At 39.2% G+C, this 26,215-nt stretch overlaps 1 protein-coding gene across 3 annotated transcripts in view; it reads left to right on the top strand.

Moving 5' to 3' along the window:
• Positions 1 to 20,942, top strand: part of AFAP1 (actin filament associated protein 1) — a 119,858-nt gene extending 98,916 nt beyond the window's left edge. For 2 of the 3 annotated variants that reach the window (XM_082051275.1, XM_082051274.1), the window contains 8 exons: positions 853 to 1,064; positions 2,573 to 2,718; positions 6,412 to 6,529; positions 9,859 to 9,973; positions 11,424 to 11,588; positions 12,104 to 12,294; positions 12,986 to 13,147; positions 18,514 to 20,942. In XM_082051275.1, coding sequence (XP_081907401.1) covers positions 853 to 1,064; positions 2,573 to 2,718; positions 6,412 to 6,529; positions 9,859 to 9,973; positions 11,424 to 11,588; positions 12,104 to 12,294; positions 12,986 to 13,147; positions 18,514 to 18,540 — 1,136 coding nt within the window. In that variant the 3' untranslated portion in view covers positions 18,541 to 20,942. Of the gene's footprint in view, positions 1 to 852; positions 1,065 to 2,572; positions 2,719 to 6,411; positions 6,530 to 7,917; positions 8,176 to 9,858; positions 9,974 to 11,423; positions 11,589 to 12,103; positions 12,295 to 12,985; positions 13,148 to 18,513 lie in introns of all 3 variants that reach the window. The other variant, XM_082051276.1, reaches the window with a different exon arrangement.
• The last annotated feature ends 5,273 nt before the right edge of the window (positions 20,943 to 26,215 follow it).

The following is a 26,215-nucleotide window of genomic DNA, read 5'->3' as shown; positions in this document are numbered from 1 at the left end:
TGGGAATGATTGTTGCTATGGGACAGAAAAGGAAAAACACAAAACACTGCCCATTTAATGATGCCTAGACACTATGTGATATAGAACATGATAAGAAAAGTGAACTTTTTAAAAGGCAATTTGTTAATGAAATCTTGATTTGTTGTAAGGGTACTGTATTATCCTTGGGGGGGAAAATAATCTTTGTTTAAACTTTTGTCTTAAAGTTTAACTAAGTTTCATCTGCAATCTTTTAAACTCTGCTTTGAAGGTGTTGCAAACCAAGTGTGCCGCCTTCTTTCTAAATGAAATCAGAAGTTATAACATCAACGCTTAATAGGTCTTCAGAACACTGACTTTCGATGTTACAGAAGCTGGCTCATCACCTAATTATATAATATTATATATTTAATAAATTATTATTATTATATAATGTGGCTGTGGTTTTCCCAGAGAATTTTGGTTGGTCACAGTTATCAAAGCCATTACACACAGAGAAGGTGGGTCTTCTTCGTGAGTACATTGCCTGTGTATGTACATTTTTACCACTGCCCCTCTCCCGTTCTTAATAAAGTATTGGGGATCAGTGTGCTCCTGCTCATCCAGCTGCTGCAGTGACTAACACTGAACAGCCATTTGCACATGAGCAGGATCACATCTTCATATGCTTTTCACTAGGTTATTGTCACAGTGAAAGTTTTGATTAAAAGAAGTGGAACAGGGTCATTTACTTCTCTTCCTAAAATTAAGCTGAACTTTCTATTATAAGAGGAATAAGTTAAGTGGTAGTGTTACATTGAAAAGTAAGGGTTTGGGTTTCTTCTTTTCATAAAAAGACAGGAGTAAAATATTTCATGTTTAATTTTATTGCAGGATATCTAAATGTGCTCTCAAATAACCGTTGGCGTGAGCGCTGGTGCAGAGTGAAAGACAATAAACTCATTTTCCACAAGGACAGGACAGATCTGAAGACGCACATTGTTTCTATCCCTCTCCGTGGCTGTGAAGTCATCCCGGGACTGGATTCAAAGCATCCCCTGACCTTCCGCCTCCTCCGAAACGGGCAGGAGGTTGCTGTGCTCGAGGTACAGTGGTTGCTAATGGCTATGACTTGTAGGAACATCCACAAGCTAAATTAGAGGAGCACTTTCACATAACTTGGTCATTCAGAAAGATCTTTCGAATAGTGTTATTGCAGAGCTGGATAATAAAGACTGGAAGGAGAAAAAATAGTAAGTGTTGTAGGCAAAGAGAGAACTGAGATTTAATGCAGTTCAAAAGTTTTCTCAGGAAAACGCTTTTCTCTACACTGACCTTCCCTTGACCTGCTACTAAGGTGTCCCTGCTCCTTCTCAATACACACTTTTACATCAGGGATATAATTACTTTGGGTAAACAACTTAGTGATAATTAAATAAGGTGTTACTGTTAATGGGAACTCTAGAGCTTTTAACTCTCATTTATCTGCTATTGATGTGAACCACTTTTGCTCAGTCTGTGTCCATATTGAGATAATTCTGCATTAAGCAAATAGTGTCTCAGCATCTTGGGGAGTCTGTTGACATGTTGTACATGTAGACACTGTCACACTCCTCAACGTTGCCAAGGTCATACTTTCATCTGTGCTAGCTGGGTCAGGATTTTCTGAGGGGCTTTATTCATCATATTTTGAAAAATGAAATGAGAAGACACTTAAGGCCAAGTCTAATGAAGATATAATATAGGAGGAGGCAAGCTTTTGTGTTCAGTGGCAGGATGGACAGTTTGACGACTTGGATTTCCAGCTGCAGATCCCTTTAGTCTCCTGTCATTGCAGCCAGGCCTGTTCTATTTGAGTAAGTCGGAGAATATGGAAAAAAAAAACAAACACAACAACAGACCAAAAACTAGAAAGGAGCTCAAGGAACTGTGAAAGGCAGTGAAATATTTAAAAACAAATGAGAAACTGGAAGCCTCATAGTTTCTTTCCCACATCCTTCTTCCCTGTATCTATTTGCTGCTGTTTAACTTTGTAATTGATGAATTGAAGAAAAATATGAAAAATGTAAAACTATTTTAACAGTATTAATGTTTGTACTTGTCTGCTAGGAATATAAATGCCATCATCTAGACAAATGTATTGGATTTTTTTTCAAAAAGGAACACTAAAATTTCTTCTCCTATTGGATTATTTTTTCCCTTGTTTCTACTTAGGACTAAGACTTTCTTCTTGGGAGTCATCCTACCTAAAATCCCCCAGCCTAGCATAGGAGAATAATTCTGTCATAGCTTTAAATTTTCTGTAGTCTAAAATAAGCATGACTTGAATCTAAATCCACTAGCCTTAAATGATTATTTTTTCTTCTTTTTGGAATTGCCTAGTTTGTACTACATCATAACTGATGAGCGCTTATCTTACTCAAAGTGCACTCCTAGCAAAGCAGTTTTAAAAAGAAATCCTGGGGTTTTTAGGAGTTTAGCAGAGAGAAACCAGAGCAGCTCATACAATGTGGTAGCAATTTGTCAGCCAAGAAGAATATGCCATTTTTGAAATAAAGCTCAGCTCATTGGCAGACTAAAGACATGACCTATGCTCTTGCCCATTTCCTTGCAGGCATCCTCCTCCGAAGACATGGGCAGATGGTTGGGAATTTTGCTGGCAGAAACAGGATCTTCAACAGACCCTGGAGCTCTGCACTATGATTACATCGATGTGGAAATGACAGCAAGCGTCATCCAGGCTGCAAAACAGACCTTCTGGTGAGGGGCGCTCAGCTACCCGGGTGTTTCTAGTACTCTGAGAATTTATATCTATATGTTAACGCCAGTGCCAAGAGAGCTTATCAAAATCCACCCCTCTTTGCCAGATATGGAACTCGTGAAGTGTTTCAGCATCACAGCATGTTAGATGTGTTTATGATTATTGTGTTGGCATCATGCTAGTTCTGTAAAAGATGCAGACACCATCCAACTTTACCCAAATCTTTACTCAATTTTTTCAATAAGTCTCCTTATCAGTGTGCTATATTTTAACCTTTTATTTTCTTGAAGACAGAACTGTCCCTGGAAAAGGACAAGTATGCTGAAAATTAAATAAATTTTTTAAAATAAATAAATTAAATTAATATGCAGCTACATAGTTCACATTTATCTGTTGGTTTTATTTGCTGTATATATAGGCAATATGTACAGCATATATTGCCAGCATATATTCTGTACACTAAAAATGTATAGTAAATTGAAGCAATTTAAGTCTTGGAGAGTCACATTCTCAGTGTTTCCTTCTAAAGTTATTTTTTGATTAATTAAAAACTGCGTTAAGCTCACACCAGTCCAACTAATTTCTGGATTTTAATTTAGGAGATGGAAACTGGGAAGGTGCCTAGGGTGCAGCACAGAAACTGTTTACATTACAAATCAGTACAGTGAATTCCCCATTACAGATCCTGTGCTCAGAAAAGTAATGCACACTTAGCACATGTAGTGATTTACATGTTTAAAATCAATTTGGGTGTTAAAGCAGTGTTTGGTGGGAGGAGACTGGCATTTTTCCTTGGCTAGGTGAGACAGTTCAGAAAGGGGAGGGAAGGAACAGTGAGGACAGGTGGGATGTCCTGCTGCAGACCTACCTGGGCTTTTCCAGGGTCAGACACTGGGTGGCCTGAGAAGACAGGTGGCAAAGGCATCATCCCTCATCTCGCTGCAAAATGAGGCTACCCGCACAAATTTGGAATTTGTATGACTTGATTTACTAGAGAATCACACCTCGGCTTTAAACAGACTGAAAAATCAAAAAAACCACAACCAAATAAAAACAAACAAAAAACACATAAAACCAACAAAAAAAGCCCAAACAAACAAACAAAAACCCATCAAGAGCCTCAGAGTTTTCCAAAAGAAGAGACTTGTGTCAGTAGCGAGGTGTAAAGAGACCTTTAATGAGGGAAAACAGGCAGTTTCATTCCGTATCTGGTTTGAATGACTTCTGATAGAAATCAAAGTGACTCAGTGTTACTACAAGCCCAGTTTCATGAAAACCATATAACTTTGGTAGAATCAAAATGCACTTAGCTTACCTACTTATGTTAATACTTGTTTTGATGTTAAGAGGGCTCAAAATGTTTATCCTGTGTTGACATGTATTTTGCTTCAGTCAGCGTCTAGCAATAACCACATTTAAGAAAGAAGTAGAATGGAAACCTTCCCCCCTGAATACTGCTTGGCTTTCCTTTTCTGAACAAATGCAATATTAATTGCAGCCAAGTGAAAAAACATATGCAACCAAACCACATGTTAGAAAGGAATGTCAAACAACTTGCAAAATAGCAGAATTCCCCTATTAAGAATTAGTTAAAATTCATTGGGTGTGTTTAAAAGACTTAAGAGCTTGCTGATAAGCAGCTAGAGTAGCTGTCTGCTGATTTTCAACTACTCCTAGAAAATGAGGAGAAATTACAATAATACTTAAGTGTTAATAAAATACCATTTCTGCCCTTTATAGAATGAATATCAGCTTTCTAAATTAGCTGCAGTTATCATTAAAGCTTTGATGATCGCACAATCACTTCAGGATTATTGGTTTTTCATTTCCTGAGACTGATGCTTTTCAACACAGTTGGCTCTTCATTAATAGTCCCATCCATTTTCTTAGTCTAAATCATTAAGTATCTGGGAAAGGCTGAAGAAAAAATGCTTCCAAGCAGGTTTTCTTTATTTGCTTTCTCATTTATAAGTTTCAGAATACAATTAACTTACAAGAATGCATCTGTAAACATGATTAATGAGGCATAGTGAAATAATGCTTATGAAGTGCTTACAGATACTTAGATAAATCTTAGCTTCCTTTGGTGGTGGAAATAGTTATTACAGGTGCATCAGATGTCATTAATTAATATCCCAGTTTTCAGACATGGTTATTATGCATCACTCTCATTGAAGCTACTTAAATAGAAAGAAACACAGTAAGGGCTCCAAATGCAGTCCTTCAGACTAACCAGAAAGGCTTGAATAATGTTCTTCATTTAGAGAAACAGTAAACAAATGCAGCCTTTTAATAATATCTCATAAAGTTGGAGATAAGATAAAGTTAAAAAAATTTTCATAATGGCTGTTTGTTGTTTGTTTGTTTGTTTGAAGTAAGAAAAGCTTCTGTCTAATGATTATTCCAGCCCTGCCCTGCCCTGCAAGGTCCACATTGAACTGGGCAGGTTCATCCCTCCTGTGAGCCCGGGTCTCCCGTGGCTCAGGTGAGCCCCAGATGGATGAGGTCTGTCTCCCTCTGAATGAGAAATTCAGTGTGCTCCATGTTATTCCAAAGCCAAAAGAAAGCAACTGTTGAAACCACAGCATTCTTGAGCTCCAGCCAGCGCTACAGAAGACCCTCTCTGCTTTAGTAGGGCTTTATCATATTTTATGAATGTCAGCACGGAGCCTGAATAGTTCTATTGTTTGGAATAGAAAGCTTTGTTTTCCCATTCATGCACACCTGAAGCTATAGGAATTATTTGGGATCTCTTTCTATACCTCGTTCAATTTCAGCGGTTTGCTACAAAGGAAAACTCGCCCTTGGAGTCGTTATTGCTATTGGGCCTGATTCTGCCATTTTCTGCATTGTTAGATCTTTGGTCCCAACACACAGCCTTGTTCTAGTCTGTGGTATGTTGCACGTGTTCTGTAGAATTTTGGTAAAACAAGCTGTAATGTTGATTCTGGGGAGACGGTAGGAAATAAATAAACATATACATAAATATATCGTGCCCTTTTGAAGTGTCCAGAGGGCTCAGATGCGCTGTGTGAAACAGAGCAAGAATTAACATATAGGTTATTTGCATGCACGATAACCCAGAGAGTGAGAGTTGGGAAGCACAGTGCCATTGTGCACACTCTCCCCACCCAAAAGTTCTGATATGGAAATGAAAAATTCCCAGATTTTGAGGAAGAAAATATTCAGAAAATTGTGATAGATATCTAAGCTTAGGAATTGAGAGAAACAAAAAGAAAATTCAGCAAAAATTTGTAAAAACAGTGCAACTTTGCCAAAACCTAAGTTCGCATCCTGCGCCCTGAGCACACGTGCACCTAGAAACACCTGCTTCTCCCTGATGCAGACAACAAGGGAACTTTTATGGGACACTGGCAAGCTGGTTTATAACACAGATCAGCAGGTTCCCATGTAAACACACCACTGAGAAGTTACAGCTGTTGCCCTCCTGGCTTTCACACAGTCATATCCCCACTGTAAGAATGGAGTACAGAAACATATGTTGTAATATTGGCTGCTAGCAGCAATGTGTGAGTAGCACCAGAAGGAAAACTGTCCTCAGCTTTCCTGCAGAAAGTGAGAAGATATGTGCTTCTAAGCTACATGATCAGATACGGGGACATACCAGTGAATCATCACTTAGACTTGGGTTCAAGCGCTGTTTTTCATTATTTTTATTTTGCTTTATTCAGTTTTATGAACAGGCGAGTTATATCTACAAATCCGTATCGGGGAAGCACTGCCAATGGCTACGCCTGTCCGAGTGGAATGGCACTTCATTATGATGATGTTCCCTGCATAAATGGATCGGTAAGAATTGAATTTGCACAGAACAAATGGTTTGCATGTGTTGAACGCATGGATGTCTGAAAATTATATTATCTTAAAAGCCCCACTGGGCAGTTTCCCAATGAACTCCTATGTTTTTGATTGGGGGGCTGCAAACTTCTCTCACACCTACAGAGTAGTAGGGGGGTGGGACATATTGTTTACATTAACCCGCACGTAAGCCAATGTGCATTTAGAAAGCAATTGCCTGTTGACGATTTGTGGCCAAGTCCTTGAATATAATACTCACTTGAGAGGCTGTTTTTTTAAATCACACTGGACCTGGCAAAATTAAGGATGTAGTTACACCAGGCACCTTCTGGTGTCTTTTGAAAACAAAACAAAAACAAACAAACAATACTTCTGAGGCCCTGGGGCTGCATTTTTCATGACAGCAGGTACTGCATATCCCAAAAGAGAACCGCAGTGGTCACTTCCATCTTCATAATTTGCAGAATTGATTGTAGGCAGATGTCTAATAGGGTTTAACACATAGATGTGGTCATCACAAAGATTTACAGGGAAGTTGCAGCTCATGTCAGAGCTCAATTTGGGCTGCTTCATAAAGGCCCCCACTGAGGCTGAACTCAAGAAAAATTCAGAGTTTCATATGGTTAAGTGGACTGCAAGTTCAGTCCTCCATCATGTCTTAATAATGTCAGAAAGATGGTAGAAAGCCCCTCTTGGGAACAACACATGACCACATGTGTGGTGAGTAGTCTGTATGTGTAGTTCTTGGATGTGCTGAAGCCTTTGTATGAGTAGTGTCCTGCCACTGCCAGGACGGATTAAGGAAGGATATTTGGCAACTAGGTTGGTTTCTTTTAAGATTAATTGAATGAATCACTGGAGTATTGTCGTTGAGTTTTCCATTTTTCTGGGGAAAAAAAATAAGAAACAGAAACAAAAAAGAAGAAGAAGAAAAAAAAAAAGAATAGTCTGTGTCTGTTCTAGCTGGTTAGCTCAGAATAATAGTTCTCCAGCACAAAAAGGTAATACTAGCATACCAGCAGCTGGTACTCACTGGAAAGACATATAGCCTAAAGATTCATCTGTGTAGCCTGTGAGTATCCTCCTGTGAACACAGCCTGCTTGTGCCCCCTGCAGTGCTCGAGCTGGCACCTGAAGGGGCAGTCTAGGGAACAGAGAGGGTGCTGGGATGGTGTGGGACATGCACAGGACTGAGGCTATCAGCCATTGCAATGCTTCCTTTCCACACTCTGTCCTCCACACCTTTCTAAATCTTGTTTGATTCAAGTGTAAGCAACAAGCATATGCATGCTACGGTCAAAGGAATTAATGTTTTAATTTCACTGAGGAGGTTCTGCATGGGATATTGTTTACTAACTGCCAAAGTGTATGTGTTGCAGTGGGAACCAGAAGATGGCTTTCCTTCTTCTCGTAGCAGGAACATTGGAGAAGAAATGCTTTATGATAACGCAGGCCTGTACGATAACTTGCCGTCTCCAAAAATCTTTGCGCGCTATCCGCCAGCTGACAGAAAACCCAATAGGTTATCTACTGACAAACTCTCCTCTAACCATTACAAATACCCTGTCTCATCCAATCTGTCTTCTGCTCAGTCTGTCACTAATACCTCTGCTGTGGGGAGGGGATCTGGCTCACAGGTACCGTACTATTTAATACTTAACAAAGCTTTTTATTTTTTGGCTGTTCTGTTTATCTGGTTGTTATCTTAAGGGCCTTGGGCTATTCCAGTCCATTAGTGTTACCACTGAAATGCTTGGAGTTTAGTCACGAGCTCACTGCAAATGAAACAGGTTTGCTAAGTTGTAAATTATGATGAAGAACTATTGACACCTGGAAAAGGCTTTCGGCTCAAGTTCTTGATGATTTGCAGGTCACAACCTGCAATAAGAAAAAGAAAAAAAGAAATAATAAGAAAAAGAAAAAAACAGATGTGACTTTCCAAACTTAACCTGAATGCACATCTAGCTGCCTTCTGTCTCTCTAGGCAGCAATGACTGGAAAAAAAAAAAAAAGGAAGGTGAAATATGACCTGGAATTTTACTAATCTGTATATTGTATATACTATGGTTATTTATATTGTGAATATACATATATATATCATAAAATAGATATTATATATACTAAATGATATTGCATATAGTGTGTATATACCATGCTTAAATTACTGCTTGTTGTTTTCTTCCTGTGAAAAAAACCTAAGCCTATGTGTATGCTGCTCTCTGAGGATGGCTTCTAGACCTATGCTCAGCCTCAATAGCAGACAAGCAGAGCCCAGCTGGGGAGCAGAGCAAACCTCACTCACAGCCACACCAGAGACATTCTCTAGAGCCTGTAGCCGGTCTCCAAGAGCTGGCCATTGGCATAAGCCTGGGGATGTGTCACAAAGATGGGTGGTTTTCAGTTTAATCTGAAATGAAACAGATAAGCGGTTCCCTTGAATAAGGTACTTGTCATATTCTGCGTTAACCCAACCCCTATAAAAACTTCATATCAGAATATTAGAATTCAGTGACATTGCAGAATTGGAGGTGGGCTCGAGCATTGAGTAACCCCGATCGCAGGCTGCATGTGTGCCCTGTGTCGGCTCAGGCAGCCCCATGTAAACACCAGGCTGCCTCAAGGATAGTGTTGTTCTTCCCAGGGTTCAGCTCAGCACAGGAGAGCCCTCTAAAGGGAAACCCCTTGGACACAAAATGTGCTGTTTCTGTTAATCTTGTGAGCGGGACTGGCCATTATTAGAGGTTCCCTGTTTTTTAGTAAGAGAAGCTTTTATAGTAGCCAGAAGCTGTATAAAAGGAAATTGATTAACTTCTAACATTTAAAAATGTGAAATAATTATATTTTGGAAAAAAAAAAATATAATCCATGCACTGCCATACTATATGGCAAGCCTGTATAGTATATAAGTGTTGGATTTTTGTGTGGCAAACCCTGTTGGCTTTTTCTGTATGAAATTAACTCTGCCAAACCTGTTTTTCAAAAATCTTTAGTGTGTAAAATTAATTGAAGGTTCAACTTTTCTGCCTCACAATGGCTTTCTTAATATAGCAAGTGCCAGAGTTTTGAGAAATTTAAAGACTGTAACGCCACCAGAGATGGGGAGCTCATCCCCTGTTATCCTGTGACTGCTGGTGTGGCTCCTGCTGAGCAGGCAGCGCACAGAGCCAACATCTCTGGAGGAAGCGCCGTCTCCAGCTCAATCAATGCCATCTATTAAGGCTCTCTCCGAGCAGACAAGCTTTGCCCTTGATGAAAGGGTGACTGTAACGCCAGCGGCACAGAAATAGCTGGAGCCCATTTGTACTTTTGTTTTCTAACAGCTTAAAGGCAAGAAGCCGCCTGCAACTGCTAATGGGATCACCGGAAAAGGGAGAACTTTAAATAGCCAGCCGAAGAAACCCGAATCGGTGTCATGTGTGAAGCGCACCGCATCCAGTAAGTATCTCTGTCCTCACTGCTGCCTCACTTGTGAGTAGAGTCATAAGGATACCCCAAATAGCTGTCTTCTTCACAAACAAGATAAAGAACCACTGTGGTTCTGCTGTGGCTGAGAGGCCGAGCAGGAGATTCCCACCAAGATTTTGAATAGGAGATATTGTGTGTGTTGGTGACTCATTAGTACTCCAGACATGCCACGGGATAAAGGGTTGTCATATGGAGAATGCTAAATGTGAAATGTGGAGCAGTGGTTGCAAATTCATGAGGGCAGCCAGAGAAAAAATGGGTAATGATTCATCAGTTGGGGCAGAAAGTAATTCTGTATTCCTGCTGGAAGAGGAGGATGAGGAGCTGGGAAAGACATGAGAACACTATGTTCCTCAAAAGTGAACTTACTCTTATCAGTAATGAAAAAGGTGTAAGAAAACAATGAAGACAACCACACAGCTCAGAAGTTTTCTCAGAACAGGAGATTTCAATTAGTGAGTGGCACGTTCAGAAAGAGGGTTCTTCTGGGCAGGTGGTTTGCCTGTAGAAAATCCCTAATAAAGAAAAAAAGACAAAAAAGAGCTATAGTCTTATTTTTAAAATATGGAGTCAAAAGCACAGCTGCTTCTAGAGAAGGAATTAATGTGATTTTTTTTTTTAATCCCATGATAAATTTTTAAGAAGTCATGGATTTAATGGCAACAAGACAAATTTGGGTTAGGCTTTAGAAAAAAAAGTTTGTATCTTTCTGACCATATATGTCAATTGGTACTGGAATAGATAGTTGTGGGGCATCCCAGTTACTAAAGACCAACTAGAATTGGTTTGACAACTATTTGTCAGGAATGGTTTAGAGATGCTGAGTTTGCCTTCAGATATGCAGACAAAGTGATCAGTTAGCTGACCTATTTCCTTTGAGTCTGTAACCGGAACAGGGGTAGGGAGGGGGCTGTGAAAAAACTAGACCACAGATACATGTGAGCCATGAAATGAAAGCATTTCTATGGGAAACTAAAAAAAAAAAGAAAAAGAAAGCTCTCAGGTATCAAAAAGGTGGGAACATCTTTGTATTCTCTTGTGTCAGGTGAGAAAAGACGTGCTTTAAGTACTTGAAGTAGTAATGGAAACCAGGCAAAAAGGTAGTTTTTCCTCTGACCCCTTCCAATTAAAAATCAAGGGTTCAGAGCTGAAGAGGAGCCTCCTTTCCTTCCCCTGTATAGAAAGGCAAAGCTATGTTTCAAAACCAATGTACTATAAGGTAACTGGTATTGCTTATCTTCCCTGGATAAATATAGAAAACAAAGTGGGAATCATGGATCTTGAGAAAAAAAACAGTGAAAATGGGATGGAAAAACGGATTTGCAAACCATGACATGCTTCGTGTGCTGTTCAGTCTCGGGGAATAGTTTAGTTTCGCTGTTAGTTTTAACCATCAATAACTACAATCCAATACATACAGATGCCGAGCAGTACAAATATGGCAAGAATCGTGTGGAGGCAGATGCAAAGAGGCTACAAAGCAAAGAGGAGGAGCTGCTAAAGAGGAAAGAAGCACTTCGGAACAGGCTGGCCCAGCTTCGAAAAGAAAGGAAAGATCTACGTGCTGCCATTGAAGTCAATGCAGGTATGAGGAGCTTTTTTGTGCTGAATTCTACCCTGGGCAGGCTCAGTTATCCAAATAGCTTTGTATTCTGTGCTGAAGACATGCCACTACATGAGGTTTGGTTTTGATGTTAAACAATACTCTGTAACGTCTAGATTTGCTTTCTACATAGTTAAAAAATATGTAATATAAATATATGCACACCTATGAAATGACATTGATGGGCACTTCAGGCAAGCAGAACATGGGAATAATTTTATTGTGACTGGGTAATTATATTTTCATGACATGGAATAATGATAAAATAAATACTTACTTGAAACTAGACTAGAAACCTAGGAGGGCAGCTGAAAGTAAGCATTTGATTTCTGTTGCTACATTTTTTATGTGAAAAAATGTGTTTTTTTCTAAGTACTTACCTTTTTTATGATGTCAGTGATTTCTAGAGCCCTTTTTCCTTTTTAAAAAATAAAGTAATTTCTGTAAGTGTCAATTGAAGCTTCTTACTGAAATAATAACATTGTTGTGGGTGACAGGCAGGAAGACCCAAGTAATTCTTGAAGATAAGTTAAAGAAGTTGGAAGAGGAGTGCAAGCAGAAGGAGGCTGAGCGTGTAAACCTGGAGCTGGAACTGACCGAGGTGAAGGAGAGCCTTAAGAAAGCCTTGGCTGGTGGCATCACACTGGGCTTGGCTATTGAGCCCAAGTCAGGAACATCAAGCCCACAGGTATGCAAAGCCATTAATCACCAAATCCTAGTACCGTGGCTTCTGCCTTCTCAGCGGCAGTAAAATGAGTGGGAACTGAAAGTTTTCAAAAGATTTGTTAAGCCCAGGAAATAAGAACAGAACTAAGTGACTTTCTGCATTGTTTGCATTCTTCACCTACATCTGGTGTACTTGCTAGAGCAATGGGGAGCAGGTGTGTATGGGAATCAACAGCAGTATGTGTGAGGATATTGTGCAAAAGCTGGACCTCGTTGTCCTCAGTGACTGTGAAAGTGCATGAACTAAAATATTGCTCCATCCCAGGGAGATTTAAATGCACTGAGTCATCACGCAGTGATGGAGACGTACCTGTGTCAGACCCTGTCAGTCACTGTCACCCTTTGCAAGGGCTGTATCTCGCATGTTCACAATGGAGCATGGCAGTCCTGGCTTATGCTCTAGATCTGTGTCAGAAGCAGCCATCAGAAGGATCAGAGAGGGATGGTCACTTACTCCAGATGACCCAATGTTGTTTAATCACAGCACACACACTATGCCTTGGTTTCTTTTGTTCTAACCTGTTTTTCATGTATCCATCATTATTATGAATACGGTTTCTTTAAAAAAACCTGCAATTCTAAGTCTAGATAGAAAATACTGCCCATGAGACTACTTGGAGGAAACGCAATGTAGGCTTTTCTCTCTTCATTAGTCTCCAATTTTCAAGCACCGAACTTTGGAAAACTCTCCAATCTCCAGTTGTGACACTAGTGATACCGAATGCTCAATACCTGTGAACAGCGCAGCAGCTCTGAAGCGACCTCCCTCGACAAATAATTCTCCCTGTCGAGGCCATGTCCTTCGAAAAGCAAAGGTGAGAAGCCTTATGTCTAATTTTCTTGTCCTGGCCTTTTCCTCATTTTCTAAGAAAGTCTTATTTGCTTGTGGAGAGCCAGAAACAGACAAGGAGAGGGGGAAAGATGGGTTACTGCTGCTTCTGTGTGTGAAATGTAGCATTAAGAGGAGCATGTGCCACATCTAAATTATTTGTATTACTACATAAATGCTGCTGATTTGGGGAACCTTTTGCAGAAGAATTGGTGAGTAGTTGGCGAGACACATTTGACTTGCTCATTCCATGGTTTTCTCTGTTCTTTTATAGATTGAATTTGTCAGGGAGGTGGTCTGTGGTGTAGACAGTCCATATAAAATTCATAAAGTTACACTAATCTGTAGAACAGACAAGTATTTAAAAGAGCACTGTTATACTAAGTGTTCTGAAACAACACAAGATTGGATCTGATCTTTGCCAGCTGGTGCAAGAACAGAATAGTTGTATCTTATAATACATGACAATGTGTTGTGCAAGTATCTGCTCTTAATGTCCACTTAAATTAGAAACTGAATTAATTTAATTTAGTCTTGCAAATACCAGGCTGAAGTTTGCAGTCCTCTTGTATTGTTACAGCTTTCTTATTTTTGTGCTTTAGTTTAAATGGGATTGGCATGACCATTCTTCTGGGCTAAATTTGCTAGCAACATAAACATGTGGGCAGCATGTAACCAAGGGTGACAGTAATAGCATTGGCCCAAGCTTTTTGCATTTAGTAGTTCACTGCTAATTGGAATTATAAACAATAATAAACACAGACATTTTTTCTTCCTTGCAGTCCATTTATTTTTTTTCAAAACAAGGAAGTATCAATATTCTATTTAGGGAATTTTTTAAGTAACTTTTTTTACATTTCATTTATTATATACATTTACAGTGAGTGAGCATGAGCCTGGCACCTAAATGCAGTAGATAATGAAAAATCATCATAGCAGCAAAAGATTTGGTTTTCTGGCACATAGTAATCTCTGTTTCCTCCCCCAAGCCCCTTTAACCACTCTATGTTGTTCAGGCCATGAATTACCTATCCTGCTAGACCTTATGTGAGAACTTTCTCACCCTTCTACTACCATTTCCTTCATCCTTTCTATGGATATCAGCTGCTTTTTCTGCCAGTTAGCCTGATCCATTTAAATTCAACTAAGAGTAATTAAACTCAGTGTAAAGGTTTCAGTTCTGCTTGACTTTGAAGTTTGCTGCTCGTGGTTCAAAGCTGAAGAAGGATTCATGTGCTCTAAAGCTTATCTGTGCATTCCAATTACACCCTAATTTGTTTTATAAAGATATAATCTCTAACCATGCACTTTGTCTTAGATTTGCATGGCGTTACTCAGGGAACATAGTCTAGCAAAGCACAATCCTTATGAAAGGGAGCGTGGATTTGTGCTGAACACTGGACAGGCACATTAAAGCAAGCCATTTAATCTTCACGGCTGGAGAAACCAGGGCGCTATAAAAACCTACGCATTTTTGGTGTAAAGAATACTTTGAGCTGTACTACATTTTTTATGCTCAGCATATACCATACAGGAAAAACCTTACTGTATTGTTTGATATCACTGTGCTTCAGATGAGTTGGTCAAGCTCTTTTGTAGGGAAATCTTGGATATAAGATTAGGCTAATCAGAAAGGATATGGAGCTACTAAGCATATTTCCTGTCCTGGGGAAAAACAAAACAAAACAAAAAACCCCCAAACAACTCAAAAGTACCCAATTCAGCTTTAACAGCTTTTTCCTAAAACCTCATGCACTAAATATTAAGAGTGAAATTTTGCTGAACTGGATAGTGCAACCCAGGCTGTGCTCAGCCCATTTGCAAGGAGCTGCAGCCAAAGTCTGCCATCAGGTACACAGCTGCAGCACACCCCACTTTCAGGAGGTTAACTGCACATGTGCAAGGGTGGAATTTGGCTCTCAATTCTTTTTGGCCTTTTGCAGTTACAAGTGAGCCCAGGCCTTATAGATGTGGCTAAGGAAAGGGCGTCACACGTGAGTATCCCAGAGCAGAACTTCCTTGGCTCTCCACACATGCATGTCAGCGCAACACGGGGGAGTGAAATAGATTTCACGTTTGTGCTTGTGCTTGCATCCTCAGCAACTGGCACATCTCCCAGTGTTATGAGGGAGCTGTATAAGCTTTCAAAAATGTCAGATTTATTTTTTTTCCCCCTAGTATTGTATTTGAATGCACCGAATGCCTCACTTCTGGCTCTTTCCATGCACAAAGGATTCTGAGTGTTTCACTGGCCAGCCTTGTGTTTGCAGCCACCCTGGTGTCACCATCACGCTGAGGAGCCCACAGCACTGCACCGCGCTCTGCCAGGGTCTGCTGCTGCTGGGCAGGGTCTGGTAGCACCGCGTGGCACAGCCGCGCCCCGGGGTACAAGGCACTGGGACAGCCAGGCTGGAGGCTGCTCCACCAGAACCTCTCTCCTTTCAGATGTGCTGACATGCAAAGGAAATACAGAGAGAAACAAGAGGACCTAACTAGTGTTATATCTAAGAACTAGCAGCAGTTTGGGGATTGACTGTTTAAGACATTCACTATATATATATTTTATATATATATATATATTTTTATATATATATAAACTATATATATATATATATATATATGCACATTCTGGTGCACAGCAGGATGACCATGAGCCAGCACTGTGCCCTTGTGGCCAGGAAGGCCAATGGCATCCTGGGGTGTATTAGGAGGGGGGTGGTTAATAGGTCGAGAGAGGTTCCTTCCCCTTTACTCCGCCCTGGTGAGACCACACCTGGAATATTGTGTCCAGTTCTGGGCCCCTCAGTTCCAGAAGGACAGGGAACTGCTGGAGAGAGTCCAGCGCAGGGCAACAAAGATGATGAAGGGAGTGGAGCATCTCCCTTATGAAGAAAGACTGAGGGAGCTGGGGCTCTTTAGCTTGGAGGAGATTGAGGGGTGACCTCATTAATGTTTACAAATATGTAAAGGGTGAGTGTCATGAGGATGGAGCCAGGCTCTTCTCGGTGACAACCAATGGTGGGACAAGGGGTAATGGGTTCAAACTGGAACATAAGAGGTTCCACTTAAATTTGAGAAGGAACTTCTCAGGGAGGGTGACAGACACTGGAACAGGCTGCCCAGGGAGGTTGTGGAGTCTCCTACTCTGGAGGCATTCAAGACCTGCCTGGGCGCCTTCCTGTGTAACCTCATCTGGGTGTTCCTGCTCTGGCAGGGGATTGGACTGGATGATCTTTAGAGGTCCCTTCCAATCCCTAACATTCTGTGATTCTGTGATATATGCATACATATATTTGGATTTTGTTTTGATTTTTTTTTTTTTTTACTTTTTTGCTTGTAACATAGGCTTTTAATTATTATAGAAAGCAATAGGGCATATCTTTAAGAAGCCAGAAGGCATTTAATTGCAATTTTATTAATCTCTACTTGGCTGGAAAAGGAGACTGTATTTAAAGCTAGAAAGCAATATTCTGCATTAGCATTCTTAGCGAAGTAAAATGGTCCAAATGTTCTTGCTGTACAAGAAAAAGTTATTTAAACATTCTAAACCCAAATTGTATATGTAGAAAGGAAAGTGCAGTGATTATTTCTGATTTCTGATTTGTTCTGATTTGTTTTCAAAACTGAACTGCTGAATGTCAGCAGCTTACATTTTGCTTACGTTCAGGGACTAGAGAAGAAACGGAGCTCTCCCAATTTCCCAGCTCCCAGTCAGGCTGTCAGTGTTGATTTAAACATTCTTTCATGGGTGTGAACCTGCTGGAGAAACGGAAACAAAGAAAAAGTTCCTTCTGCACCTGCAAAAGAAGCTACTACTTTCAGTGCTTGCTTAACACATTAAAAAATACTCTCCCAGTTGCTGAGCCAAGGGCTTCATTTAGAGCTTTGATGGCTTATACATGGGGAATATACATTTAATAGCATTTTTAAAGTAATTAGTTTTTATGAATACTGTGTTTTAAGTTTAGGTTTACCACAATCCAAAGTGTAGAACTAAATATTTAAAATATATTCTATTTTAATAAAAGCACCATTTCAATGAAGAAAAAGAAAAAACCAACCACAAAAAATGCCAGACTAAAAAAAAATAAATTAACTTCTACCTGTTTTAAACCCAAGATTTTTTTCCAATCTTGCTAAAGCAGCCACCAACTGTGACCTTTACTGTTTCTTTACAATGGCTGAAGAGATGGCTTGGTTGTGCAGCTGTTTAGCCAAACTAATACTGCTTTCAGTAGCAGACACAGATACTTACATGCATAAGCAATGGGTTTGAGTCAAAGCTCTTAAATACTGTGGAATGGGTGTTAAATTCAAGAATTCAGGTTAGGAGCCAAGTCAGCAGGCTGTCTGCAGAGTATCTCTGCAGGGTAGAGGGGTGGGAGAGGAACCTGTAGACCCTGACAGTTGTTCCATGGGGATTACTTCCAAGAGGCCAACTCCTTTGTATCTCCATTAGTTCCTGATCACTGCAAGGGTGTGATTCAGGGAATAGGTATAGTGTGGATGTCCTTAGATAAGCCCATCCCTCTTCAGCTCTTCTGCTCCTACGTACTGTTAAGCAATACTGTAGGTATCACTCAGTAGCCACAAGTTTTATCAAACTGGGTGTTCAGCCTTAGCAATCTTATGATTTTTCACTTATGTGGCAGGAGAAATGGCAATACCTTGCTCTGAGATATGTGGATGGAAGCATTATAGGTTATGTGCTTTGCTTTAGATGATAGGTGTCATTGTGCTCAGCTAGCAGCTGGGGAAACTGAGGCACAGAAAGGAAAACTGATTTCTTTAACTTGCCAAGCAATAGCTCAACTTGGATTGTGTATATGGAAAGCCTCAGTAAGTTGCCTTTATAGCCATAGAAATGTGTGTCTGCCACAAGCTTTATTCAAAAAAAAACCCAGAAGAGTAATAAAGTAATCACTTTTTGTCAGCTATGAGAGATATTGAGTACTTCCTGAGGTCTCATGCAAGTAAGTTAGAAAGCCTTATACGCTAAATCACCCCCTCTGTTATTCAGCTCCAGCTCAGTGCTTTACACCGACTGCTGTGTGCGAATTTGCTCCATAAGTACCCTTTGCAAAAACACAAACATGGCTTACTTGCACTGCAATAGAGAAAAAGTTGCCATATATAGTTGTGGAGGGGAGGAAGCTGCACACAGTTGCTACCAGGACATACTTGTTAGCATTCCCTAACTAATTTGTGGGCAGAAGGCTGGATCGAGTAAAGCTAATGGAAAAACTGTTACTGACCTCAGCTGGCTTTGGCTTAGAAGATCTGATGACATCAGTGAAATATCCTGATTTCTCTTAACATTTTCCGTATCTTCCCCCCCCCGCCCCTTTCCAGGAATGGGAGATGAAAAATGGAACATAAACATAACAAAACCACTCACTTTCCATAAAGGCCTTACCTGTTATGGACCAAGACACAGGCTGCAGAAGACTCATCTGAAAGGTGGTATCGAGCGATACAACATAAGAGGTTTTATAATTCTGTTAAGTTAATGGTAGCTTGGCGCTAATTTGCCTGTATTCCCTCTAGCGTATTGCTGTGTAACTACGTGTGCCCCTTTTTATTAGCTGTAACTCTTTATTTCCAACTTCACTGATGAAGAAAATGAAAACCAAAAAAAAAAACGAACCAACCATAGTACGTAAAAAGGAGCATAAAGTCGCCGTTGAAAGTTTACTGAAAGAGCATTAGACCAGCAACGTTAATTATATCCCATCAGATGGCCTGACCACCACTGACGACTGGCGCATTACGACCGATGTGAAATACTAAATCTTACAGCTTAAAACTGACTTAGCGAGATCTTCCACAGAGGTGGCTGAGCAAAGTCTTGCTCATTAGGAGTCGCCTTGCTGTTAGCAGTTCACGTGGCAAAAGAAAACTGAAGAAGTGCGTTGGCAGCAGTGGCAGGGCTCCCCGGAGCTCCTCGGTGCTGCTGTCCTCAACACTGCTGCGACACCGTGGGATGACACGACTCAGCTGTGAAGCATTCTTTGGATACTGTTTAGACAGCTGCTTTTGTCATTGGGAGTTAAAAAGCTGCCATACTTTGAAAAAAAAGTATGTTCTCTTCATTAGTGTTCCAAAGCACCAGTTGTTTTCAAAGGTCATGTTGTTGAAATATGATTTGTTCCTGTTTTTTTTCTAAAGGCAAAAGGTATTTTTAGATACTGCTTCTTTTCTATACTTTTTTTAAAAAATGAAACAACTTAATTGAAATTAATCCTCAACAGAAAATGGCAACTCATAATAGCTTATGCAGTCAGTCTTGTTTTGGTTTTTTTATAATATAGTGTTGTTAAACTTGACTTACAGAACACTGCTGTACTTAGTTCCCTTCATCTTTTCAGACCTCAGCTATTAGTTTTGAAGGCGGATTGAAAAGATGGTAGTTTCCAGGCTCTTTATAGACACTTTTACAGAGAATTGGGGATTTTCTGACAGAAGTCCACTTCTGTTTAGTAGGAAACAGCGTCTTGCATTTTAGTCAGTAAAATTATAGAAATCTGTTATTCTTTGTCTCCATCCATCTCACTTCTGAGATGTTACATGCAGTAAATTGCCCACTGAAGTCCTTCAAAATCTCAAGATTGGCTTTAAAAAATCGGTAGAGAGAGAGAGGGGAAAAAACATATAATCAGTTGGGTTCTTTTAATATTTTCTCTGTATTATTTTTAAGCCTTTGGAGAGCCTTCAATCACATTCTTGAGATTTTTCTTCTCAACTGTGAGGACTAGAAAATTACTTTAATTAAAAAAATTAAAATATTACTCATACTTGGAGATAATCACAGATGTTAGGGCTGCAGTCTTGATGATTATTTAAAACTTGCAATCAAAACTGCAGACATTGGCAAGACAGCAGTTCCTTTATGTGGAAGAGGTGTGTTTAACTCCTAAAGGGGACACTGGGATTCCCAGCTGAGCTGGATACCAGAGGACTTTCCACAGGAGCTGGTGGGCTTTGAAGGCACAGAGCGATCAGAAAGACCCGATAGGTGCCAGGACACAGGGCCATGTCCTCTACCCAAATGCAGTTAGTGCCAGGGATCCCATTGACCTCAGCAGGGTCAGTTTCTGCAATGGGGTCCAAAATGAGAAAAACACGTTGCTTCTCGGGACTATGTTTTGTACAACGTTCCGCAGGAATGCAGATACGGTAGGGAAGCGTCAGTGTGGTTTTTCACTCACTGAAAAAAAGGATTTTTTTTAATATTATTTTAGGTCATCTGCTTACTTACTAACTCTATAAGTGGAGGGCACATTCTACGCTGTATGACTACGGACTAAAGTGTATCAAGTTCCCATAAGTATTAGCAGAAACAAATTTGAAGCAAAAGTTCATTTAGGCTTTTTATTTCAAATTAAGTTATTTATTTGTATATTTCAATAAATATTTAATTTATATCTGTACATATTTATGATGCAAATTAGGCTTCTAGTCAACGTTTGCAATGATGTATCAGTTGCCATTAAGAAGTGGTCCCGCATCAAGTAACACAGAGTAGGCAAAATCCAAATCACTTGGTGTCTTTATCCAATATTCGGCATTGGGTAACTGACACCCGCTGCAGCAGGGGCTGCTGGCAAAATTAAGCATCTTTCACTCTTCCTCCAGAAAAGGCTCCATAAAGCCATCCCTGCCCTCTCACCCCCAACCCAGCACCTACTGTAATCTTATGTCCCTAATGCATAAGTACCTTGGTAGTATCACACTTTGCATTAGTGGCATGTCTATTCTATACAGTGGCCAAGGTTTGAAAAGGAGGAAAAAAAAAACCAAACAACCTCGGGCAGGAACCTCTTGATAGACACATTTGGTGCTGTGAAATGTACTCTGTTTTCTTGAATAGTACTATTGCTGTACAATTTTTTATAAACTGCAACAGAGCTTGTATTTTCACCATTTTTAGATTTCAGGATCAACAGGCAAAGTCAGCAATAGAGCAGCATGACTTTTGCTTCAAAGGAAAACTCTTGTATTTTAAACCATTGCATTTCTATGTCTCTTAAGAAAATGTTACACTTGTGCTTCCTCAACAAACTTCTATTACTATTCCAGGTGCTTTTTTTACTTGTGTTTTGTTTGGGTTTTTTTATGGGTGATGCTATTAAAAAAAAAAAAAATCAGAATTTTTGGGGATCAAAGGTGTTTTTTTAAAATGAGATGAGATGATTGTGGCAATTTGATTTTTCAAATGGAGAATACTTAATTTAGTATCAATTTTTGTTAAAGACACTTTCAAATTAATTGGCCCAGGCTGTATGTTGTAAGATAATGTTCTCATATTAAGAATGTAATTATTTCCTTATTGTATTTTTTAAAAAACAAAATCATATTTAAAAATCTCTGTGGAAAAAAAAAAAAAACATGAAAGAAACATGAAAAAGTTTTTTGTTTTATTTTTGTTATTGGATATGTTGGCAGTGCCCATTATAATTGATTGTAAATATAGTCTTTCTACTGTATTTCTCAATGTATTTAAGTTTTTTTGGACACACATTCATGGAAACTTATGTAAAAAAATAAGAAGTGCAAAATAGACCCACCTTCAAATGTGTGTCTTAGTAGCTTCAACTAACTTTATGCCTTTCTCGTTTATTCTTCAGAAAGTCTTGCAGAGTGTGAAAAAAGACTGGCACCTGGTAGGTGCGACAGATCCAAGACCATTATTAATAAAGTTACCTGTCAAGGAAAGTATTTGCAGTGGTGTTTCTTGGTATAACAAGTAGATGGCACCTCAGCAGGACACCTGCCATAATCCTCTTCAACCAAGTACCGTCCTCCCATGCCAGTCAGTGGAAAACTGCTTGGACAGGTCAGAATTAGGATTTTTTTGGTATCACTTCTGTTGCCATTTCACTGTGCGATGACCTTCTGCAACTTGAGCACTGTCTGTCTAAGGGATAGCCCGGCAATGGAAAATGCAAGTTCCATGTATTTAGAGCTCACAACAGAAGCTAACACTTAGTGAGCTTGCTGTATCAGTTTGCTTAGATGTCAACCCCGTTAATAAGTAACATAAAATGTAAAACATTTAAAATTACCTCTAAGAAATTAAAGTGGATCAAAATCAAACCAAGCTAATTATCAGGCTGCTTAGTGATGAATATAGCAATTCCTTATAGATGACTGACAGATGAGACTGAAAAGTGATGAGCTGTAATTACTCCTTGTTGCTTTTCTTAGATTTAGCTCTTCCTCCCATTACACTAAAATTATTACCAAACATCACGCTTAAGTAGAAAATACATTTCATTTTACCAGACTCAGAGAAGCAGTATTCTAAAGTAGTCTAATCCGTTTCCTTTCTGTACTCACAGCCTCCTTGACCCCAGGAGGAAAAGGTGGTCAGCATTTGTAAAACATCTCATGGTGTGTAACTAATAAGAATTGTCTCTCAAGTAGATGCAGCTTTTTGTCCACTTAATCAAAGCTTACAACCCTTCACTGCCTTTTGTCAATTAAAAAGCCTTTAAAAGCAAAGCAAATTATTAGTATTTCTTTAGAGAAAGAAAGAAAGAATGTCTGTGGAAAATACACATACACAAGAAATTGTTTATTTTGATATATATATAAAATATATCTTTAGAACAGTTGATATATATATGTTATAATATAACAGTATATATGCAAAGGTTAGAAAATTAATATCTTAAGGTACTCAGGCTCATAGCCTAAAAAAGCCTTAAAGAGGATCTTAAGTGTTTTTCTATAAGGTACATTTAATATTTGGTCTAGCCAGTTGCATCCCAAAGGCATCCAAAATGAAAGACCCCACCAAAACCCAACATAGTCCATTGTGGTTCATTCTTGCAGGTGGGCACCCACACTGTAAGCATTTCAGTGCTTTTTAAGTTCATTTTAAAATATATTTTTAAAAACATAAGTTGAGCACCATCAGACCTGTCATTACAGTACTTAAGCACAGGGCTTTATAAAAAAAGGGCTCCTTGCTAGAGAATGAACAGTGTCAAATGTGACACCATTTTTCAAACGGAGAGGGGAAAATAGTCAGGAAACACGGACTTCTACAGTTGTACTGGGCAAATGGACAGCTGGTATAATAAGCTGAAGAATTACTGAACAGACAGAAATTACTGTACTGGGTTCAAGTCAACACAGGATTTATATTCGTGTGTGACTTCTCATGAAGTGCTGAGAGGTCTGTGAGGCTGTTAATAAGCATCCAGGAAAATAACATATTCTGCTTGGATTTCTTCAATACACATTTGACAAGGTCCATCACTAAAGAGGTTTACGTAGCTACCAGAGAAAAGGAAAATAACACAATAGGACAAACATCTGGCTGGTAAGCAAACAAAAAATAGGGCATAAACGCTCCATTTCCAGTGTCCTTGGCATCCCGCAGAGCTGGGGATCTGAGCTTTGTGCATATCCAAATAACTGAAATAATTAAAAAAAAAAGCTGAACATTTTGCCATTACTAATTCATTCAGGATAGTAGGCCAACTAGAAGGATTTCCAGAAATACCTTTCACTACTTCACCAGGGATTAAAATGTGAAGAGAAATTCAATGTAGATAAATGTAGGAAGAACTGTCTGTGGTAAGAAAAGAAGAAACAAAAAATTTAAAAAAAAATCTAGACACTTATGAGTGCTGAAAGAGCTCTGACTACTACTAATGGAGTTTTAATAATCAGATTCTAGAAAATACACACGTCCTGCATAGTATAAAAAAAGGGGGAGAAAACCAAAACACATCCCCTAGCAAATACCCTGTGGTCTAAAATGCAGTAAATAAGCCACACAGAACATTACAGCATATGCTCTCTGGGCTGTAATAATACCTGTTGTCCAGCGCACCAAATGTCCGTGTTGGTAAAGATAACACTAAAACAACTACTGTGCACAAGAACTTGCACAAACAAGTGGTAAGAGAAGACCACCACCCACAATTTCTGTCTGATACCTCTATCATATGGCTTTAAGAGCTATAGAATATTATCCAAAATGTGGGTGCTGAACATCACAGATAGATAAACTCAAACAGGTGATGGTATGAAAGCAATCCAAAAGTACAGAAACCTCCCCATACAGGGAAAAATAACGCTTATTTTACCATTAAATAAAGATAAGGGCTTTTCAGTGAGGGGAAACAAACAAAAAACCCAACAAAAGCAGCAAAACTAAAACAAAAAACAACAACCACACACAAAACAACCAACACAGAAACATTTGAGGAGAGGAAAGAATATGTTAAAAGTTTATAGAAATCAGCAGCAGAATGTGACACTGGAATGAAGTGTCACCGATGGTACAAACTCTCAGGGTATCAAAATGAATGGGGCAGGTTCAAAACAACTACAAAGGGTACTTTCACTCATTGACTAATTCTGCTACGGAACTCATTGCCATAGAATTGTATGGATACTAAAAGCTTATACTGGTCCATAAACAATGAAGAAAATTCATGGCAGAGTATAATTACTTCGTGGTATTAAACACAAAGCTACCAGCTCCGAAGCAGAAAGGTCCAGCTCCACAGTGGATGGAGGCTGGAAGCACATACTGGGTAAGTGTCCTCACCTGCTTCCCCCTGTTCCCTGCTATATTGCTATTGATTAATTAAGCTGGTTTCTTTCATAAAACACTATTTCATTTTTCCCAGCAGCAATTACAAAAGCATTATCTCCTATAAAACAATGTATCATATTCTTTTCAATTGGATTTTTAAACCAAGCATCTATCTTAAAATCAAGACAATGCAATGTCATTCCTTCACAAAATATTAGATAACTGAAACAATTAAATTACATTCAAAGATATTCCTCTTCAATAATGTCTCCTGATGACAAGGAAATAATTTTCCTATTAGATTTTGTAGAATTATAGCTCCGTAGAATTACAGCTACGTGGTCCTGAATTGAACTTAAATGAAAAGCTTCATTCCTGGTTTCGTTATTAATTTTTATATGGACTGATAATTGCTGTCACTGAATTACTCCTTGGAATTATTACGTTTTTTTAACCTTTTATTTAGCATGTTCTGCACCTTCTGGATTTTTTCTTTTGGAGGCCAGATTTTGGTTTGATGCTGTAATGCTGAGAATGGATCCTTTTATCATTTCAAAAATACACTAAACATCATTTGTAGCATTTTGCTTCAGCTTTTGAAAACCATCAGGGTCAGAGTACAGTAACATTTTCACCACAGCTGCTGGATTCATATGAAAGCAAAGCATCTTGCAAGGCATAAATCACAAAAACAAAAAATAAATTTTAAAAAAAGGAAAATAAATCAGTGGAAAACAGGAAAAAATATTGGCTGGTGTTTATGACTCAGAAGTTTTATTGTGGAGACAGAATTTATGATTATGTTGAAAGCAGTTAGGCTTCCAAATAGCATAGTAATTAATATGGCTTTGATGAGAACAGCAAAGGAAACAGAAGTGATTATCTTTCTTTTTTTTCGGTGGAAATTGGTTTCTGAAGTAAAGTATCCCTTCAGGTTAAGTATTAGCAAGTTTTGTTTGGTGTCACATTTATGGGAATAGCTTGTCCATGTCTGTTCTCACTCTTGCCATTCCAACTCGGCTTTCCTCGGAAAGAACTATTGGAACATCATTAAAAAGAAGAGATGTAGGGTTTCTTTTTGTTTTGCTTTTTTTTTTATATCAGCGCTAAATTTGGAAAATGAAACAGACACTCGAGATTCAACAGGCAGCTGTTTCAGTGATAAATTGCAGCCTGAAGTCTCAGTTAGCCACAATATAGGATCAGATAACCTAAAATGACAACCATCAAAATGTTTTCTAGCTGAGTTACACAAGCAGAGAAAGCCTGAAGCTTCATTTCTGGACCTCTGGACCCAGCCTCACACTCACCATGATGTGCCACAGGGTAGGATCACACAGCCCATACCACAGCGTCCCTCTCACTGCTAAGTCTTTCAGCAGTGACTATGAGGAAGTGCTGAACTAGGGCAGACTGAGAAAATTAAACAGATGGTGGAAATATTTCCTTCTGATTGCTCATCTGATCCTCAAAATATACCCACTCCATGAACAAATA

The sequence above is a fragment of the Streptopelia decaocto genome, assembly GCF_964273445.1.
Source record: "Streptopelia decaocto genome assembly, chromosome: 4".
NCBI classification, from domain to species: domain Eukaryota; kingdom Metazoa; phylum Chordata; class Aves; order Columbiformes; family Columbidae; genus Streptopelia; species Streptopelia decaocto.
The sequence above is the reverse complement of the archived record's forward strand: the minus strand, read 5'-3'. Positions and strand labels throughout refer to the sequence as shown.